General features: G+C 39.6%; 3 protein-coding genes, 1 long non-coding RNA gene and 1 pseudogene across 4 annotated transcripts; 3 read left to right on the forward strand and 2 right to left on the reverse strand.

Moving 5' to 3' along the window:
• Nucleotides 1–153: 153 nt before the first annotated feature.
• On the forward strand, nt 154–3,732 carry LOC141826193 (putative leucine-rich repeat receptor-like serine/threonine-protein kinase At2g19230). The gene is made up of 12 exons (XM_074713440.1): nt 154–232; nt 293–1,315; nt 1,391–1,529; nt 1,627–1,698; nt 1,774–1,845; nt 1,929–2,009; nt 2,133–2,293; nt 2,380–2,603; nt 2,675–2,801; nt 2,881–2,946; nt 3,019–3,208; nt 3,306–3,732. The coding sequence occupies exons 1-12, from the start codon at nt 154–156 to the stop codon at nt 3,730–3,732; spliced, it is 2,661 nt and encodes an 886-aa protein (XP_074569541.1).
• LOC141826195 (uncharacterized) lies at nt 1,401–5,117 on the reverse strand. Its single transcript, XR_012601622.1, has 4 exons — nt 5,004–5,117; nt 1,949–2,277; nt 1,729–1,843; nt 1,401–1,545 (listed from the first exon to the last, which is right to left on the reverse strand). It is a non-coding gene; the product is annotated as an uncharacterized LOC141826195 (long non-coding RNA).
• A 549-nt stretch (nt 5,118–5,666) lies between these two features.
• LOC141826191 (senescence-induced receptor-like serine/threonine-protein kinase) lies at nt 5,667–9,252 on the forward strand. Its single transcript, XM_074713438.1, has 12 exons — nt 5,667–5,745; nt 5,806–6,828; nt 6,904–7,042; nt 7,140–7,211; nt 7,287–7,358; nt 7,442–7,522; nt 7,646–7,809; nt 7,898–8,121; nt 8,193–8,319; nt 8,401–8,466; nt 8,539–8,728; nt 8,826–9,252. The coding sequence occupies exons 1-12, from the start codon at nt 5,667–5,669 to the stop codon at nt 9,250–9,252; spliced, it is 2,664 nt and encodes an 887-aa protein (XP_074569539.1).
• A 937-nt stretch (nt 9,253–10,189) lies between these two features.
• LOC141826194 (RGG repeats nuclear RNA binding protein A-like) lies at nt 10,190–14,629 on the forward strand (annotated as a pseudogene).
• A 172-nt stretch (nt 14,630–14,801) lies between these two features.
• On the reverse strand, nt 14,802–20,604 carry LOC141828009 (inactive protein kinase SELMODRAFT_444075-like). The gene is given in 10 exon segments (XM_074715359.1): nt 14,802–15,052; nt 15,055–15,133; nt 15,217–15,366; nt 15,605–15,752; nt 15,829–15,905; nt 16,512–16,672; nt 17,203–18,233; nt 18,416–18,510; nt 18,588–18,742; nt 19,366–20,604. Coding segments are annotated over 10 exon segments (2,277 nt in total). The 5' UTR covers nt 19,553–20,604; the 3' UTR covers nt 14,802–14,858.
• Nucleotides 20,605–22,061: the final 1,457 nt, after the last annotated feature.

Consider the following 22,061-nt stretch of genomic DNA (forward strand, 5'->3'; position numbering starts at 1 on the left):
CTGCTTTGAAGCAGTCTCCTGCCAAAATATGCATTGTTTCAAGTGGACAGTTTGGTCTCCCAGGCAACATTTGCATTCTCCTCTGCTATCTTTAAATGCAGAGGAAAGAATTATCACGATTTCAGGGACAGTACTGATCGGCACCGGACTAGCATGGATCGCCGGTTCCTGCTTCTTCTACTCCTCTTCCTCATGGCGGCCGCCGCCGCTCGAGTTCAGGGACAGCCGCCAGGTACTAGACACACAATTCTGCTTGATCCCGCCATGCAACTTAACTCTCAAGCTTCTGCAGGCTTTGTCTTCATCGACTGCGGGATCGATCCAAACGCCTCCTACCCCGACCCAAACGGCCTATGGTACTTCTCCGACTACCAATTCGTCGACACTGGCGTAAACTACGCCGTCTCATCGTCCTACGTATCCTCTAACATTTCTCGGAGATTCTTGACATTGAGGAGCTTCCCTGAGGGATCTCGCAACTGCTACACCTTCAAGTCAATCAGTCAGGGCTCAAAATACATAATAAGAGCAACCTTCTTGTATGGAAACTACGACTCCAAGAATAGTCCTTTTGTTCAGTTTGATCTCTACCTCGGAGTCAACCTCTGGAAGACCATAAACCTGACAACTCCTACTGAAAGCATCTTCACTGAAACAGTTAGTGAAGCCACGGCTGATGTGATCTCAGTTTGCCTGATCAACACTGGCCATGGAACTCCTTTCATCTCTGGTTTAGATTTGAGGCCTCTTCCAAACTCTCTTTATCCTCAAGTCAATTCCTCCACCACTTTGGTCAACTTGTATAGAATCTATGTGAGGGATTCTACTTCTATCAGGTACCCTGCTGATCAATATGATCGCTTATGGTTCTTCTTGGACACCCAACCTTCATGGAGTGTGACATCCACCAATTCGACAATCCAAAACCAGGTGCCTGATCAGTTTCAACCACCACAGGAAGTCATGCAGATTGCAGCATACCCTAGCAGCTCCACCACACTCCAACTCAGCTTGGCACCCGATCCAGGAGACCTCACTGAGTTCTATACGGTCCTGTACTTCTCCGAGCTCCAGCCGAACGCCTCGAGGGAGTTCTTGATCTACCTCAATGGAGCCCTGCTGAACGACGGCAGGCCCTTGGCTCCGACCTACCTCCTCTCTGACGTCGTATTCAATTCTGATCCAAGTTTAGGGTTTAGTGAGTGCAATATAACTCTGGTTGAAACAGAAAGGTCCATGCTTCCACCTATCATAAATGCCTTTGAGGTCTTCACAGCGATGAGAAATGCAAATGTGGCATCCAACAGCCAAGATGGTAATGCAATGACAGCAATAACAATTAAACTAATTTAGATGATAGGATTATAAATAACAATATCTTACTTTTCAGTGGATGCAATGTTGGCGATCAAAGGGTGGTACCAGGTGAGAAGAAACTGGATGGGTGATCCATGCTCTCCAGAAGCTTATACTTGGAATGGACTGAATTGTACACTGAATAACTCTGGTGTTCCAATGATCACTGTAGTGTGAGTTCCTTCAACTCTGCAGAGAATCAGATGAATTATTTGAAATTAGACTTTAGAACTAGCTAAGGATTCTTAATTTAGATTCAATTTCTTGCAGCAATCTGTCATACAGTGGATTGACAGGTATAATAACAACTTCCTTTGCCAACCTAAGTGCACTGCAGTACTTGTAAGTGTTATTAATTTTCAAGAGTAAAACCTGCTTTATCAACCTCAGCCATGAGTTTCTGATAACATTTTGCAGAGATTTGTCTCATAACAACTTAACGGGATCGATACCAGATGCTCTGGGGTATTTGCCATCTCTCAGAGTACTGTAAGTATTATTTTGTCAGTATATATAGAACTAATTAAGTGAAAACAAATGCAGAAGTAATTGTGTTATTTGGCTACATGCAGAGATTTGACAGATAACCAACTTAGTGGAGCCATTCCTTCTGTTCTTCTTGAGAAATCTCAGAATGGTTCTCTTACTTTGAGGTCGATCCTCATCTTGAAAACTATACTAGTTTCTTCCATGAAGTATTCAAGCAACAACTTGTTCTTAATATGTTGGGCTCTTTTTCACAATGCTTAGCTAAATGCAAAATTTTGTAATGGCAGAACTGAAGGCAACAATTGTCTTGGTGGAGATTCTTGCGAGCCGATGAAGAAGAAGAAGAAGAAGAATTTAGCAGCTATCATCAGTGCTTCTGTAGTCTCTGGTGTTGTGGGTGTGTGCTCGGTGGCAATTATCATTTTCTGCATACTTAAAAAGAGAAAAGGTTAGTTAGTCTTGCTGCAGAATAAGGTTAATGATTCAGAATTCATCATCATGAATTATGGAATAGTACTTTTTTTAACTCTCCAGCAAAATGCACCATCAAAGAGCTCCAAATTGGAGGCAAATATCAACTTGAAAATCGAAAATTCATGTATGAGGAGCTGAAGTTCATGACTGATAACTTCAGCAAGATCATCGGAAAAGGAGGGTTTGGAGTTGTTTACTATGGCCATTTGGAAGATGCTACTGAAGTTGCTGTCAAGATGCTAACCAAATCATCTTCACAAGGAAAAGAAGATTTTCTTTCTGAGGTAGCTGATCCTAGTCGAATTGTATACACATGAATCCAAAAAGTGGCCACTTAAACAATTTCATCTTGCAGGCTGAACATTTGACAAGGGTTCATCACAAGAATTTGGTTTCTTTGGTTGGTTATTGCATAGATGAAGATCATTTGGCACTAGTATGTGAGTTTATGCCCAAGGGAAACCTTAAAGATTACCTCAAAGGTTCTGAATTCATGAACCACTTCTGTTTATGAAAATTGATATGAAGGTGCTAATAAGCTCTTGTCATATATTTCAACAGCTAGTGACACCAATACGCCTTTGAAATGGGAACAACGTCTTCAAATCGCCAATGATGCCGCACAAGGTTGACACTAAATTATCATAGCTTCTTCCTGTGTCACTTAGTAATGAACATAGATGTTTCACTTGTGTGCAGGACTTGAGTATCTACACACAGGATGCAAGCCTCCACTTGTTCATAGAGACGTGAAGACCGCAAACATACTCTTGAACGAAAGACTAGAAGCGAAAATATCCGATTTCGGACTAACCAAGCGTTTCCAAGATGACAACACAGATCACACGTCCACAAGGATTGTTGGCACTATCGGATACCTTGATCCAGAGTATCTCACATCAATTTTTTCAGTTCATCTATTTGATGCCCGCATTGCTATTACATGTTTAATTCCACCAAAGCCTTATGGAATTCTACTTGTCTAGGTACTGTAACAATAACCAACTCAGCCGGAAAAGCGATGTGTATAGCTTTGGAGTGGTTCTTTTGGAACTCATCACTGGAAAATCTCCTATATTTAGTGATCCTGAAGGTGTTCACATAGTTCAATGGGTTAAAGAAAAGCTTGCCAATGGAAACATAGAGGATGTTATCGACACGAGCTTATGCGAAGAGGGAGTCCTAAATTCGGCTTGGAAGGCGGCCAATGCTGCATTGGCAAGCACTGCAGACACTTCGAATAGGAGGCCGACGATGACTGAAGTGGTGATGGAGCTAAAGGAGTGCTTGGCAATGTGCACTAATGGTGATAAGATGTTATTGAAGTCCGGAAGCAGTGAGGTGGATCTGAGTCTCTTGGAATTTCAACATGTCGGAAGTATTTCTGACAACGAAGGCCCTTCAGCTCGATGACGTGTCGCACTTATGTTGGTTGTTCGTCGAAATTGATTTCTAGTTTTGGATTTGCAAATTTGAATAGGATTCCATTCATCACTTGTGTTACTTACTTAGACATTATGTATATACATTGTAATGGTAAACTTTGATTAGTGATGACATTGAATAGGCTCGATCGATGTTTCTTCTTGCAAAGGTTCATTTGAGTTTGACTAGCAACTTGAGTTGGTGTTCTTATAGTAATACATTTTCGCGTTATGCCTCGCTCAATGAGTCAAGAGGGTTGAAGCAGTCAAGATATGTTGATGCATCTATGCAAGCCTACCCAACTAGTCGAGCCAAATGAACTCAAGAATTCAGACAATCCTAAGTGGTTTGAGCAGTGAGATTGGTCCAAGCGAGTCAGTTAGTTTAGGCAACTTGGTTAATTAAGGAAGTTTAGTGGGCCCAAGCGGAATGAGAAGGTGGGCCTAATATGGGCCTGCGCCTTAGATCGGTCATGATTAAACAACCGAGATATTTGCATTACGGTTCTGATGGCGTCCACGTAGGCACACTTTGAATAGGAGGCTAACGATGACTGAAGTGGTGATGAAGCTAACGGAATGTTGGGCAATGAATGTGCAAAAAGACTCCAAAAGTCCTCTTTGCGCGCAGAGCCAGCTAATTTTCAAGATTTATTATATCCTTAATTTAGCATAAATAATCTCACAACTTACAACACAACGGGTATAGTCCTTTCCTTGTTAATTCAATTAAGGGATACAAAAGCCAAAGCTCTCTCGTATTATTCATTTATATGTGATTGCTTTGTCATGGACAAGTATATTGATTGGTCATCTAAGGTTTCCATGATAATCTAAATTTCAGCATAAGGAGTACCCTAGGGTTCTTTACGATTCTTTTCAGTTTTGAGTTAGTCAATACTTTCTATTAGAGTATCAATGAGGAGATAACAACTAGAGCATAAAGAAGGGCAAACAAGAAAGGGTATTATCAAGCAATAAAAGTAACCAATACATTTCTTCTAATAAAGATGCAATTTAAATCTCAAAGAATCTATCCTTAATCCTCTCCTAATAAAGATATAATTATATTCTCAAAGAAATTATTATTTGCTTTCTAATAATCATGCGTTAATTAATCGATGAAGTCAGCGAGCACATACATTATAATCTTTATTCTACTCCCTAAATAATCGTAACTCATTTTCTTCTTCTTTTTGTGATCGTAAGTTTAATCATGCACAGGGTAGTCATACGAAAACAAACAGGAAGAAACTCCACCTAAATCGAAGGGCTTTGCTGCGGAGTGTCGACCGCTCGACGACATCGACGCTAGCAACAGAGGGGAGTGGCGACGGCGGTGGGCGGCGGCGACAGTGGAGACGGCAGCGTGAAGAGAAACGACGGTGGTGGATTTTAAGGGTTTTTTTCTCTAATCATAGATGGGATTAGGGTTTGAGAGATTAAAAGGAGGGAGGAAGAAGAAAATCGAGTGATCTCACTTTTTGCAAAAAGACCCATCAAGTTTTAAAATTTTATAACTACGCCCTTTCTTTAGAAACAAAGGCTATTTGAATCTTGAAGAAAGCATAAACTGAGAAACAAAGTTCAGATGGAGAACTTTTATAGAATCGAATTCGAAGAATTGAATATTAAACTTATTAAAAACAAAAAAAAAATAGTTGTCATATACCAACAAGGCATGAGTGACGATCCCAATGCAGACCATAAACCTTATTGGTGTTTATTCTCCAAAAGTTGGCCATGGCTATAAAGTAACGATGAAGACGAGGAATTCTGCTTTGAAGCAGTCTCCTGCCAAAATATGCATTGTTTCAAGTGGACAGTTTGGTCTCCCAGGCAACATTTGCATTCTCCTTTGCTATCTTTTAAAGAATTATCACGATTTCAGGGACAGTACTGATCGGCAAGCACCGGACTAGCATGGATCGCCGGTTCCTGCTTCTTCTACTCCTCTTCCTCATGGCGGCCGCCGCCGCTCGAGTTCAGGGACAGCCGCCAGGTACTAGACACACAATTCTGCTTGATCCCGCCATGCAACTTAACTCTCAAGCTTCTGCAGGCTTTATCTTCATCGACTGCGGGATCGATTCGAACACCTCCTATGTCGACCCAAACGGCCTACGGTACGTCTCCGACTACCAATTCGTCGACACTGGCGTAAACTACGCCGTCTCATCGTCCTACATATCCTCTAACATTTCTCGGAGATTCTTGACATTGAGGAGCTTCCCTGAGGGATCTCGCAACTGCTACACCTACAAGTCAATCAGTCAGGGCTCAAAATACATAATACGAGCAACCTTCTTGTATGGAAACTACGACTCCAAGAACAGCCCTTTTGTTCAGTTTGATCTTTACCTCGGAGTCAACCTCTGGAAGACCATAAACCTGACAACTCCTACTGAAAGCATCTTCACTGAAACAGTTAGTGAAGCCACAGCTGATGTGATCTCAGTTTGCCTGGTCAACACTGGCCATGGAACTCCTCTCATCTCTGGTTTAGATTTGAGGCCTCTTCCAAACTCTCTTTATCCTCAAGTCAATTCCGCCACCACTTTGGTCAACTTGGATAGAATCTATGTGAGGGATTCTACTTCTATCAGGTACCCTGCTATCCAATATGATCGCTTATGGTTCTTCTTGGACACCCAACCTTCATGGAGTGTGACATCCACCAATTCGAGAATCCAAAACCAGGTGCCTGATCAGTTTCAGCCACCACAGGAAGTCATGCAGATTGCAGCATACCCTAGCAGCTCCACCACACTCCAACTCAGCTTGGCACCCGATCCAGGAGACCTCACTGAGTTCTATACGGTCCTGTACTTCTCCGAGCTCCAGCCGAACGCCTCGAGGGAGTTCTTGATCTACCTCAATGGAGCCCTGCTGAACGACGGCAGGCCCTTGGCTCCGACCTACCTCCTCTCTGACGTCGTATTCAATGCTGATCCAAGTTTAGGGTTTGATGAGTGCAATATAACTCTGGTTGAAACAGAAAGGTCCATGCTTCCACCTATCATAAATGCCTTTGAGGTCTTCACAGCGATGAGAAATGCAAATGTGGCATCCAACAGCCAAGATGGTAATGCAGTGATAGCAAAAGATTAACAACTAATTTAGAAAATAGAATTATAAACAACAAGATCTTATTTTTCAGTGGATGCAATGTTGTCGATCAAACGGTGGTACCAGGTGAGAAGAAACTGGATGGGTGATCCATGCTCTCCAGAAGCTTATACTTGGAATGGACTGAATTGTACACTGAACAACTCTGGTGTTCCAATGATCACTGCAGTGTGAGTTCCTTCAACTCTGCAGAGAAGCAGATTAATTATTTGAAAGTAGACTTTAGAACTAACTAAGGATTCTTAATTTAGATTCAATTTCTTGCAGCAATCTGTCATACAGTGGATTGACAGGTTTAATAACAACTTCCTTTGCCAACCTAAGTGCACTGCAGTACCTGTAAGTGTTATTAATTTTCAAGAGTAAAACCTGCTTCATCAACCTCAGCCATGACTTTCTGATAACATTTTGCAGAGATTTGTCTCATAACAACTTAACGGGATCAATACCTGATGCTCTGGGGTATTTGCCATCTCTCAGAGTCCTGTAAGTATTATTTTGTCAGTATATATAAAACTAATTATGTGAAAACAAATGCAGAAGTAATTGTGTTATTTGGCTACATGCAGAGATTTGACAGATAACCAACTAAGTGGACCCATTCCTTCTGTTCTTCTTGAGAAATCTCAGAATGGTTCTCTTACTTTGAGGTCGATCCTCATCTTGAAAACTATACTAGTTTCTTCCATGAAGTATTCAAGCAACAACTTGTTCTTAATATGTTGGGCTCTTTTTCACAATGCTTAGCTAAATGCAAAATTTTGTAATGGCAGAACTGAAGGCAACAATTGTCTTGGTGGAGATTCTTGCGAGCCGGTGAAGAAGAAGAAGAAGAAGAAGAATTTAGCAGCTATCATCAGTGCTTCTGTAGTCTCTGGTGTTGTGGGTGTGTGCTCGGTGGCAATTATCATTTTCTGCATACTTAAAAAGAGAAAAGGTTAGTTAGTCTTGCTGCAGAATAAGGTTAATGATTCAGAATTCATCATCATGAATTATGGAATACAGTACTTTTTTTAACTCTCCAGAAAAATGCACCATCAAAGAGCTCCAAATTGGAGGCAAATATCAACTTGAAAATCGAAAATTCACGTATGAGGAGCTGAAGTTCATTACTGATAACTTCAGCAAGATCATCGGAAAAGGAGGGTTTGGAATTGTTTACCATGGCCATTTGGAAGATGCTACTGAAGTTGCTGTCAAATTGCTAACCAAATCATCTTCACAAGGACAAGAAGATTTTCTTTCTGAGGTAACTGATCCTTGTCGAATTGTATACACATGAATCCGAAAAGTGGCCACTTAAACAATTTCATCTTGCAGGCTGAACATTTGACAAGGCTTCATCACAAGAATTTGGTTTCTTTGGTTGGTTATTGCATAGATGAAGAACATTTGGCACTCGTATGCGAGTTTATGCCCAAGGGAAACCTTAAAGAATACCTCAAAGGTTCTGAACTCATGAACCACTTCTGTTTCTGAAAATTGATATGAAGGTGCTAATAAGCTCTTGTGTCATATATTTCAACAGCTAGTGACACCAATACGCCTTTGAAATGGGAACAACGTCTTCGAATCGCCATTGATGCCGCACAAGGTTGACACTAAATTATCATAGCTTCTTCCTGTGTCACTTAATAATGAACATACATGTTTCACTTGTGTGCAGGACTTGAGTATCTGCACATGGGATGCAAGCCTCCACTTGTTCATAGAGACGTGAAGACCGCGAACATACTCTTGAACGAAAGACTAGAAGCGAAAATATCCGATTTCGGACTAACCAAGCGTTTCCAAGATGACAACACAGATCACACGTCCACAAGGATTGTTGGCACTATTGGATACCTTGATCCAGAGTATCTCACATCAATTTTTTCAGTTCATCTATTTGATGCCCGCATTGCTATTACATGTTTAAATCCACCAAAGCCTTATGGAATTCTACTTGTCTAGGTACTATAACAATAACCAACTCAGCCGGAAAAGCGATGTGTATAGCTTTGGAGTGGTTCTTTTAGAACTCATCACTGGAAAATCTCCCATATTTAGTGATCCTGAAGGTGTTCACATAGTTCAATGGGTTAAAGAAAAGCTTGCCAATGGAAACATAGAGGATGTTATCGACACAAGCTTATGCGAAGAGGGAGTCCTAAATTCGGCTTGGAAGGCGGCCAATGCTGCATTGGCAAGCACTGCAGACACTTCGAATAGGAGGCCGACGATGACTGAAGTGGTGATGGAGCTAAAGGAGTGCTTGGCAATGTGCACTAAGGGTGATAAGATGTTGTCGAAGCCCGGAAGCAATGAGGTGGATCCGAGTCTCTTGGAATTTCAACATGTCAAAAGCATTTCTGATACTGAAGGCCCTTCGGCTCGATGATGTGTCGCACTTATGTTGGTTGTTCGTCGAAATTGATTTCTAGTTTTGGATTTGCAAATTTGAATAAGATTCCATTCATCACTTGTTGTTATTTTATTTAGACATTATGTATATACATTGTAATGGTAAACTTGCATTGGTGATGACATTTAATAGGCTCCATCAATATTTCTTCTTACAAAGGTGCTTTTGAGCGTGACTAACAACTACCCAAACTAGTTGAGCCAACCCGACAGTTTAGACAATCCTAAGTGCAGTTGGTTTAGCAACTTGCTTAATTAAGGAAGTCTAGTGGGCGGGCTTGGGCCTTAAATAGGTCACAATTAAACAATCGAAACTAGGATTGTAAATGAATCAAACATTTATGAATAAATTTGGTGTTCGATTTGATGAAAGTTTATATATGTTCGTTCAATACACACAAAATTAATTAAATAAATAAATTTAAACAATTCATTAAATTAAACGAATAAGCTTGAATACATATGTATTCAATTCGTTAATACTTGTGAACAATGTTCGTAAATAATATTCGTGAATAATATTTTTGAATAATAGTTATCAACAAAATTATTATCAATATGATAAATAAATAAATAAATTTATATTATCAAACCAATCAAATAAATTTAAAATATATAATATTTAAATAAATCACACTCAACTTATAAAAAAATTTAATTATTTTATCAAATAAATTTGAATACCACTAAATTAGACTCATTTACCATCCTAACCGAGAGAACGAACGAATCCTAACCGCATGATATTTGCATCACGGTTCTGATGGCGTCCACGTAGCCTCCCGACCCCTCGATTAAAGTAAATTTCCGTATGACAAAAATACCCCTCATAATATCCATAAAGTCTCGATCAAGATGGCTAAATAAGTCAATGAGTTGTCCTTATCATAGTCGACGAGATTAGATTAGGTTTTCTTGCTCCCCTAGAAGGAAGCCTTGTTCATGGCAGGAGAGTGCGGCTAGGTTTTTTTTTTTTTTGATCCAAAATCATACCTTTCTACTGCTTTCCGGGGAGGTATTCATCCCTTTTCTGGAATTTCTTTTTCTTTTAATGGAGGTGGCATCGCATCGTCGGCTGTGCTAGTTCCGAAGATTCCTCTGGTGCTACTTTGAGGGCGGAGATTTGGACGACATTTTGTGGAGATGGCGACCACAAATCCGTTTGATCTACTGGGCGATAACGACAACGATGACCCTTCGCAGCTCATCGTCGCCCAGAAACAAAAGTTAGATGCTAAGAAGCCCGCTGCGCGGGCCTCTACTGCTCCGGCAGCGGCGAAGCTTCCGACGAAACCGATCCCCCCTGCTCAAGCCGGTTAGTTTCTAGTATATATTCTTCGGATTCGCCGCTCTTGAAAAAATCGGTCTTTTCGATATTCTCCCATCTTCTTGTTGTTTTTGTTTGTTTCTCCTCAACGCCCTTTGATCATCTCAGACAATGTCTAATCGGATTGGTTTGTTCGTGTTTAGATTAGCTGAGAAAAATCCGTTGGGTTTAAAATTTGATCTTTGATTTTGCAATGTTCATGGTGCAGTGAGGGAGTCGAGGGAAGGGAGAAGCAACATCGCGCCAGCACGTGGTGGGGCTGGTCGTGGCGGACCTGGTCGTGGGCGAGGCGATGGACGAGTTCCAAGTCGTGATTTTGGAAATGAGAACCCGAATGAATTTTCCAGGGGCTATGGTGGTGGTGGTGGTGGTGGAGGAGGAGGAGGAGGAGAAGATCGCGATACTGACAAGCCTGACAGGGAACGCCCTCCACGTCAACCTTTCAGTGGTGGCCGTCGCGGTGGCTATGCGGGCCGTGGAAGTTATAGGAATGATGAATCTGGAGGCGCCTTCTGAACGCCCTCCAGGCAGATTTTATGAGCGTCGGAGTGGAACTGGCCGTGGTTACGAGATGAAACGTCAAGGTGCTGGTCGTGGCAACTGGGGGACTGTAGCTGATGAAACACTTGAACAGTTAGGATATTCGTCTTGTTAAACTGGAAACATTTTTCATCTTTTTTCAATTGGAAATAGAAGCTTCTTTTCAGTTGTGCGAGTGAATTATTCTGAGTTGTGTAACTCTGTTGAGCAGGGAAAAGGATGACGTCCTTAAGTCTGATGATAAGTTGCCAACTGAGAGGCATCAAGAACAGGAAAATGCACCGTCCAACAGAGGAGAGTAAGGATAAGGAGGGCACTGCTAATGAGACTGAAGAAAAGGAAGAGGATATGGTGAGCTTCTCTTTAGATACATAATTCTCTTGATGGTAAATATTGGCGCTGAAAGTGATAATGATAGTACTTCATTGAGAATATAGTTACCCATTAGAACGTTTCATCATATGCTGATAAATGTGATATTTTAACAAGCTTCTTTTATTATGTTTGCTATGTTGTGTAAAATTTATCCAAAATAGGCTGAGTTTTCAAAAGTCTACCACGTTTTAACAGTGAACTATGAATTTTTCTTTTGCATCTTCCACTGGATTATTTCTTGACTTCTTATCAACTTTTATACTCCTTATTTTATGGTTCACTTGTATCATCTGAATAGAACATTTGTAAATCTCCTTGGGCCATCTGCCTATCACCTAAACTGTTTAATCTCAGTATTTTGCCAAGATAACTAAAAGCTCGTGAATTATGTCTATATGTACATCCATGTTAGTATTCTTGACTCAGCTGCATTTTCTTACCTTTTATGCCCTGAGTTAAATAAATGCCAAGTTTGTCTCTTGAAATCATGCTCCTAGCTTGTGCATGGAGTGATTTATTGTTCAGTTAATGTCTTTTTTAGTTCTTACAAACTGCAAATAATAATTGGTATACCTCTCTTAATTACTTAATTGTTAAATGATATCTAAGGAAATGTTGGTTCAATCATTAGAGCCTTAGTTTTTTTTATAATGTGATTGTAACTTTATCTTCATTTCTTATAATCTCACTTGGGAAAGCTAGTCGGAGTACTGCACATGCTCCAACTTATAGTATGATTCCACCCAATGTAATTCTACCAGAATTTTGTAATGAGAGAAAGATATTTATCTTGTTCCTAAGCTATTTGGTTTTGAACATTGGTGTATCATGTGACAATGTCAAGCTAATCTCTTTATCATAAAAAGCATTTAATTCAGCTGGTTAATAGGTGGCAGGTAGAAACCTTTATCGATGTATATAGAACAGCGTCACTGAAATTGTAAAGTTGAACTTGTGTTGATCTTCTATCATTCTGTTTTGTTGGTTTGGTACTTGTTATGTATTGCCTGTACGTGCCTGCTCCTGTGCTTGTGTGTCCAACTGTCCATGTCAAGGTATAGGTTCTTCTGAATCTAGAAGTTCTATTTGAGCACTAGAAACTTTACTATCTTTGCTTCGACAAGCTTCACGTTCTTTTAAACACCGAAATTCATCAAATTTGCTTCTGCACTTCATGTTTGACCTGTTGACTACCAATTCTCATCATAAATCATTATAAACCACTATTTTAGTGGGTCTGCACTTCATGTTTGTATCCATGGCTTTGTTGTGGTTAATCCATGGTGCTCTCCTTTTGTTTGCTTGATTGAAATTGAAGCTTTCTGTGTGTGTGTGTTCAAGGATATAAAGCCTACTTTGATGCATAAAGCAATTAAGCTTAAAATTCTGATTTATTTGTTCACTTAACATTCCACACTCTCACCTTATTTTTTATGAATGGGGAAGAGATTGTTTGTGTTCTAAATTTCCACTATTGAAACTTTACTTGTTTACTCATTTTTCTTCCTTTCATGCATTTCTGAATTCGATTGGTTCAGATAGAATTGTGTTCATCACAGAGTATCCTAGCATCCATTATTTTCAGTTGAACTACGACTAACTAGGTTTCTCCACTCTACACCTACTATTTCATAGACTCTAAACTGATCACTATTGCCAACAACACTGCTGCTTCATGTGTGTGCACGCGCTCAGTCTAAATCAGTGCAAATGAGCTGTGTAGATTATATTTGACCTTCTTTTGAGCTTAGGGTGAACTGTATTATTTTTGTAATCATTATAGAATAATATTAACAAAGATCATAATTAATAGACTGGATTCTGTTTGAAGACCTTTGCATTTTATGACTCAAGTCTGAATCTTATAGATATGACCCTTTTGCTATTCCTAAGCTTTACAAGTCAGCAATTTTGTGATGAGTGACATTTGAAAGTATTTTATATACATCTATAGATACCCAATACCGATCAGTTAATATCAACACTTGCTTTGCATTTGCATCATGGTACAGAAAAATGTATTGAGCAATTATCCATGCCTTTCTTTAGTTCTTTGTTTTGTTTAACCCAAGCAACGACCATGTTAATATCTAAACTTAATTGTAGCTGCACAAACAACCTTGGGATAAGGCTCAGTTGTTGATGTTGTTGTTGTTGTTGTAGCTAGGCAAATGGTGATTCGGTATGGATCTTCTATTCTCAATTTTGTTCCATAATTTGGTGCTTTGTTTACCTTCTTTTTAGTTATACTATGAAGTGTCGCACGGATATTTTGCTTAACAATCAGGTCTGTTCAATGTTGTATAGGAGATGACTCTGGAAGAATATGAGAAAGTAAAAGAGGAGAAAAGGAAAGCCTTGCTTGCAACGAAAGCCGAAGAGAGGAAGGTTGAAATCGACAAGGAATTGCAGTCAATGCAGCTACTAACAACAAAAAAGGAAAATGATCCCGTTTTTGTCAAATTGGTATGCTTGCAACTAAGGCCTTTTTTCTCTACAATTTCGCAGTATCTTTTGTTAAATTGGTATGGTTCATCTCTCAGGGTTCCAACAAGGCTGGGAAAAAGAAAGAAAACATTGATTGCGACGAACAGAGCAAGAAAGTACCACATTTTGTCGTCAATATTATAACTTATTTATGATTCCCTTTCTTTTCTTGCTATTGTTCATATTTGTGTTTTTATCTATAGCCTCTGAACATCAATGAGTTCTTCAAGACCGGCGAAGGTAAACAGTACTCCAGTCCAGGTGGTCGTGGGCGTGGCAGGGGAAGAGGTAACCGTGCGCCATCAAGAGACAGTATCGAAGGCAGGGGCTCAAGCTTCACGGCCACTGCTGCTCCATCAATCGAAGATCCTAGCGAGTTTCCCACACTTGGGGGGAAGTAGAGTGTTATTAAGTTTTACTTTCGGAGTTTTTATCAATCCTTGAATTTGTAGAGAATTTTAGTTCTTAAGCCATGTCATGCCATGCCATGCCTCGTCAGAAATCGACAGTGTCTGTTCTTCATTTCGCTTAAAATATGTACACTGGATCTGTCTCCAAATGCCTTGGCTACTTGCATCTAAACACTGAATCAGTCCATTAAAGAGATTTAATTGGAGTTTTGTTGGAAGTAAACTCTGAACTGACAAATGGTTTTTGCAGTAAAGTATCGAATTATGTTATAAGTTTTCATTTCTTTTTGTTCAATTTTTGGATACTTAGATTATTAAAAAAAATGCATACAATTTGAATGGAAACAAATGAGCAAAAAAATTATGAAATCCACTCCAAAACCCCAAAAAAACAGTGCTTAAAAGTCGAGCATCTAACAAAGTAAGCTAATATTACATTGCAATCTAGCAATGTGACAAAAACAGATCAAGAATGTAGCAAAAATAGTGAAGGTAGATTGTAGGAGGAATACACATTGCACCTATTGGGACACAAACTTTCAGAGTATTTAACTTTGAGAAGTAGTGTTTGTGAAGCATCAAGATGTCTGAAGTTTGTTTCACAATAGGACTGATAGGTTGTTGCTCAGGCCAATTCTGCCACTCTTGTTTCCGTCGGCATACCCCGGTGTTGAAGTGTAACAAGAATCCTTCAAGTTGCCCTCCAATATCCTAAGGACCTTCGCGCGCAAATCCAAATCGAGTATTAATGGAAGCAAATTGATTCTCTTCAGATAGTTTAAGAGAATTCTTAGAGGCATACCTGAGACATCCGAGGCCGGCAATGAGGATCACGTCTAATGCACAAAGCTGCGGCGTGCAACATCCAGTGTATTTCATCTTCTGAATACTCGTTACCTAGACGAGGATCGACAAGCTCTTCGATGGCAAACTCTTCGAGCAAAGGGCGAGCCTGTTCAAACAAGATCAACCAAGACAATGCTTGAACTTATAGTATATATGATAACCTGTGCTTTTATGGATAAAATCTTTTATTTGGTACTGAAAATACTAAAAATTGGCAAAGTAATTATATTCCCACAAGAAATGAAATGCCTCCATTACTAATTATAATATCACAAGTGAACCAAATCAAGCTAGTGATTGACAAAGAAATGCAGGAATTTCAAAACAAAAAAGTTTCCACTCACCCATTCTGTGAGGCACTGCTGGCCCTTTGGTCGGTTTATATCGACAGCTTTGCGTCCAGTCACAAGCTCCAGCAAGACTACTCCGAAGGAGTACACATCCGCTTTTTCGGTGATTTGCCCGCTTTGAGCATATTCAGGTGCTAGATATCTGCACAAAAGGAGATGGCTAAGATTCGAAAGCACAGTGGCTAAGGTAGAAGAGTTTTGCTCTGATGCATACTTACCCAAAGGTTCCTATCACTCGAGTTTCAACACCAAGATCACCATCAGGCTGCCATCTCGCTAAGCCAAAATCACCAACCTAAGAAACACATTAAAGGTCAGGTGTATTCTGATGTCATAAATAATTAAAACCCTCAAACTGTTAGAATATATTGGCTTCGGATTCTTGTGGAGGAAACGGAGTTAACATAAAACTAGGCTGCAAAACTTTGGCAAGGATTTGATTACACTCCAGATCAGCAAGTATATAGGTACTAGTGCTGTTTTTCTTGGTTAATTTGCATCTCAACAGACTTAACAACTATTTGTTTTATCTGACAAGCGTAGGGACAAAGAAGATATCATACCTAGGAATATTGGTGGATAATTTATTTTGATGTGTGAAAGTCAGGCAGTACATACTATGTGACAAAATCATGCTCGTATCATGAAAAAACAAACAGCAGCAACCTTGAAATCTTATGGGCATTATTAACAGGAAAAGCAACAATCAAAAGCTTTCATCAATATGTTAAAGTGAATTACGCCTACAGAATTTAAGTCGTATCGAAAGCAGAAGAGAAAGATTTCTCAAACAGAAATGTTGAAATCAATTTTGACATGTCTGACGTTAATAGAACATTATGGGGAAACCAATAAAATCCTTATCGCCTCAAACTTCAAAGAAAGGGATTGAAAACTATACCAACGGCTCAAAATCATGGGTTACAAGTATGTTATTTGGCCTCATATCTCGGTGGACTATGCAACCAACTCTGCACTCTTCATGAAGATATCTCAAGCCCCGAGCAGCTCCTACAGCAATTTTTTGCCTAGAAGACCATTCCAATGATTCTCGACTACGACCTACAAGAATAAATGAATATAATCTTCTAGGTCAGAACACATCCACTACATGAAGCAATGCATTCAGTACAAAAATTTAGACAGCTATTAGTATCAAGTACAATCATTAAAAATGATCACTTGTAAATAAGTTATGAGAATGTTCCAGCAAACAGTTTGAACCTGAATAATCATCTCATTCTTGAAGTATTATTGCTTTAAATGACTGGTAATACATTACATTAATGCCTGTTGGTAGATAAATAAAGCAGTACTGCAGGCTACTTGAGGCATCAAAGATCGTGTAATAGTTATTCCAAAATACAAAATACAAAATAACAAGATTTTAGAGAATATTCATTCAGAAACTTTTAGCGCACGTATTAACCATAATAGAACTGCTATGTGCTCATAGCCAATTTCTCCTCAAGTACAGTTTTGCTAACAAGAGTTTGATTGTCAAATGATTTGCATAAAACTAAATATATACTGGACATTGCATTCTTAATAGTAGTAGTAACTAACATGGTATAAATGATTTTAGTACTGACCATAGAGATGAGTATCCAAAGATCCATTACAAATATATTCATAAACCAGCAACCTTCTCCTGTCTTCCACACAAAATCCAATCAACATCACCACATTGCGATGCTGTGCACAGCTTAGAACTTCCACCTCTGAGCAGAATTCTTGGTCACCTTGGGAACTAGCAAGTTTATGTTGCTTGACTGCAATTGCTTGACCATCTGGAAGGACACCTCTATGTACAGATCCAAACCCACCCTCAGCCAAAAAATTTGCTTGTGAAAACCCACCAGTAGCAAGTTCTAGTTCTGAGTAGCTGAACCATCTAGGAGGCTTTCCAAAGATAGGTGCCTTGTGCTGGCATATTGAACATAGAGGAGGTGGCCCTGGAGGTGCATTTCTTGAGAGGGAAATAGCTTCTCTAACATTCCCACTGAAGTTCAAATCTAATTTATAATTCAGAGAACCAATTTCAGATTCTCTGTCCAGCTTAGAAAGTTTATCCAACAAAGCTTTTGCTGTAGATATACAAGCACTGCTATCAAATGATGGAGATCGTTCATGAATTTCCCTTGATGATGGGCGGCCACCTCCAAAAATCTCAGCTATCCATGGTTGAAATTTTGTTTTGCCAGGGCTAAGACTCTCACTATCAGAATCTGAGGTAGATATATCTATGCCCCTTATATCTTTTGTGGTTATATGCCCTTCTTTCCGAGAAGAACTGATTGTTTCAGCGGCAAAAAAAGGAGAGGTTCCAGGATCTGAGCTTGTCATTGAAGATGTACCAGCTTCAGTAGTAGTAAATGATGTCTCTACTTCAGGGCTACTAGTTGGTGTGACAGCTGGTCCTCTAATAGATTTTCGAGAATCTTTGGTGCTGGTAGAAGCCTTTGACCTGTCTAACTCAGAAGCCACCTGGCAAAGCAATTGGGGCTCTGCAGTATTGGATCCTACTAGATTCAATCGAAGAACTTTAGGTTGGGAACGTTTCATAACCACTATGTTACACTGTAGCTCATCCATGCAACGCTTTTCTTCATTCTTCAGCTGTCTGTAGAAAGAAAAAAAGCATCAAGATAGCAGGATGAGAAAGCAGTATAATTAGCTCTTTTTGTTGCAGATATGCAGAAGCTGGATGCAAACATACACAAAAAAAATAATAATAAATAAAATAAATAAAAATACATATAAGATCCTCAGCGGCAGAACAAAGAAAAAAAGCTCTGGCATTACCTGTCCAACACCACCCAGTTCGCCTGGACTCTTTTGGATTCTGCTGCCACAGCACCACAAGGTGATCCAGAAACAATCCTTATTTTGACATTTATCTACAAAGAAAAGGAGTTAGGTGCATTCACTGGGAAGATTTGAGGAAGACTACAGGGGAATGGCATAAGCAATAAACCTTGTTTGGATCATAAACGTCATGAAGTTGCAGCATCATTTGAGAGCAGGAATCAGTGATGTCAGACTTCTGCTCCGAAGGTGTACCAGGTTGTGATTTCCTATGGCCACTGGCACAGTCTCCAGCGAATCTTGGAAATCCCCATAGTTTTCTACCTAAAAAATTTAAAAAATAATAATAAATCCGGTCAATCATAGACCAGTGAAGCAGAAGAAATGTACTAGCATCATGATTTAGAAATTACATTAAAAGGTAATATCAACAGTGATAAATAGTTTGGTTGTATATATCAGTTACTAAGATAAATAAACATATAATTAATAGCGGGAATATCAAATCCATCACATTGATTTCCAGGTAAAAAAATGACAGTTCTACGTTGCATTTCTGAGCAGCACACATCAAAAACTAGTTAGGCAAAGTGAATTGTTGAGGTTCTGCTTTCACATAATCGACTAGGTAACTTATTCGAGGTGTAAAAAACGGGGCTAATTGATGTAAGATCGAACTTGCTAAGAGTTCAAACTAGTTTAGCAGTCTTGTGTTTGAGTGAACAAATTAGCAAGACAACCAATTTGAAACAATCATAAGAATTGGCCAGCTAACTTAGCAAGTATCCAAATGAGCTGCACAACAAACTCTAGCAAACCACAGCAGCAGTGTTGGCTAAAAAGAGGCAAAAAAGTTCTCTGGCGTTTCTCAAGTTAAGACAAGTAAATAAGAGAATAGATAAACAGGGAAATGAACACAAAGGAAAGATAGAGAGTTAAAATGGTACCCGAACTGTGCGGGGGAACCACAACCAAAAGCATTATGCAATCACCAGGTTGAACAATATGTGTCAAAGCCCATACAAGGGCTGTTTTTGGGATATCTTTTGAAGCCTTGACTGCAACAACAACCTTCTCAGTAGCATCAAGACCCTTAACAGTCTTCCCCCGCTTGTGCTGCTGGCTGGTACTCATTTCTCCCTAACTCGAGCAGAACTTTCTTAGTTAAGCCCTTGCCTCCATGACAGATTCTCCAGGTTATGCTAACTAGTATGGGTCACAGTAAGGCAAGAAAAAGCAGGCAGAGAAACAAAGACAAGTCTTTTCCTTCACTATTCCACTGAGGTTGAAGGAAGTTAATGCAGAGGGCAAGCATCTGAACCACACCACGGAGTCTTGTTTTCTGCGTTTAAAGCGATCGTGAAAAAGACGCTTTTGACCCAACAGATGAAATGTTTTCACTTTGACCGACCGGAGAAATAGCTTCCCTTGCTATTTACTGTCGCCGTCTCTCTCTATCCCGGAATACCCTGTTGCACCTCGATCCCACCTGCGTCAAATCCGATTTTTTTGGTCTAACTCAGATAGAGCTAGAGGAACTGAATGATACCTGATGAGATGGTGCGGTGATTTCTTACAAAGCAAAAGGTCGTTTTCGAAAGTAAACGGGAGGAGAAAAGGCGAGGAAACAACACAAGGCATCCAGGCACTGATCTCGTGATTGTACTCACTAATTTTCGCAAGGAAGCGAACAGGGGAAAAATAATGCTGTACTGCAACGCTCGTTACTCCCTAAAAACTGTTAAAGGAGCTTCTCGGCATCAACAAGGTGTCTCGTTACGGGAATCGACAAAGACGTCGAGAAAAGGCCTTGAAGATTCTTTTGAAATCAGAAGAAAGAAACCTCTCCTTTACCAACCCACGAAGATCACCTGCGGGTCAATTTCCCAGCAAACCAACCGCGACGTAGGAATCGCCGAAGAAGCCTAACAGTGATACGCCTTCAGACACCTTGAAATCACAAAGCTCGACGACGGCGTTGAAATCCTTCCAAATCCAAACTTTTCGGCTCGGCAGGACGCTGCTCCTTTCCAAATCTACGCCCCAAGCCTCCCGAAATCAACCCAGCAGAGCGGACAAATCTGGACGAAGACCGAAACAGTCGGAAGCTTCCAAATCGAGATTTTGCTCGCCAGGTGACTCCAAAACCAGAAAAATCCAAAACGGACGAACCCTAATCCCAATTAATCCCCTTCGACTTCTGGCGCAATCAAAACAAGAAACAAAAACAAAAGCCTCTCAAATCTCTTCGCCTTTTCAGAGATCGCCGTATTAAACGCCTCTCGTACGCTCTCTTTACTGCGCGTCGCCACCAGAAACCTCGCTTACCAAAATGCCCTTCCCTCTCTACAATTTTACCAAACTACCGTCGGCATAAATCATAATGGAAAATTTTCCAGTTTGCCCACGAAATCATCTCATATTACAAATTACCTCCTAAAATTTTAATATTTACAAAACATAGAATCCTTGCCAATTTACTTACCTTCTAATGATTTGTAATCAAAAGTAATTTAAATATTTAATTTTTTGAAAAAAGTATTGTTGTTTAAGAATATTAGAATGGAAAGTTTGGGGTGTGATCGCAAATATGCCCAACATGTCGGGCTTTTCTAGAAGTAGGGTCCATGTACCCAAACCCACATGGCGGGGCCCACGCGAAGTGGACAAATCTACTTGCCGTTAACGGTAACACATGAAGTAGGTAACGGCGGTAGGTAGTTCAGTAACTCCCTCATTACCGGCCACCATAATCGCCAAGTTGAGTTTTTTCTAATTTGAATTAAAAAATAATTAAAAATTAAATCCAGGTAATTAAAAAAAACAGACGGCGACGTCGTGATTCTGACGGCGCCCCTGATTTGACGTTACGCGCGGCCAATCGGATTGAGATACATACCGCTGAATAAGGGACCCACTGAAATCGAGACGCCCGATTCGATGGACCGGGCCGAGAATTAATTATTTCATATTTAATAAAAATATTAATTTAATTCTGGGAGTTTGTCCTCCTTTATTAATTTCGATGCGTCGCGTTGATTAAGGAGTGCAGCACGAGACACGTGCTGTAATGTGAGAGGAGCGATCGGATTAATGACTAATAATAATAATTATTATTAGATTAATAAAATATAATACACGAGACCGAGCGATAGGTTGTTGGGAATTGCAGTGCCGTTTGATTCCAACGGCTCGATTTGTTTGTTTCTAAACCGGACTATGGCCCGACCGTGTTCGAGCTTAATTCTGATGAAATTTAATTTAATTTTGATTAGGTTAGAAAAATAATATTATATATATATAATAATTTTAATTAAATAAAATAATTAATTTTAATATATAATTATAACACGTCCTAACAATTAGGACTCCGCTACAATAGTATTAAAAAAAAGGATTTTTTGATATAAAATATTTGACATGGTGTCCTTTTAATCTTTTTAAAAAGAAATGTCAATTTACCGAATAGACGATCGACATAATTTGTGTATAGAAAATAATAATTATATCTTATCTTTCCTGTAATCTCCATTTTAATGATGATATTTATAGAGATTGGCGTCGTTCCAGGACTTGCAACTAAAAATGGATGCATAGGCCGGCACAATAAATCAAGGAGCCTAGAGAAAGGAGAAGCCCAATG

The sequence above is a fragment of the Curcuma longa genome, chromosome 4, assembly GCF_044706935.1.
Source record: "Curcuma longa cultivar G26 ecotype Majalengka, Jawa Barat chromosome 4, ITB_CL_G26_1.1, whole genome shotgun sequence".
NCBI classification, from domain to species: Eukaryota; Viridiplantae; Streptophyta; class Magnoliopsida; order Zingiberales; family Zingiberaceae; genus Curcuma; species Curcuma longa.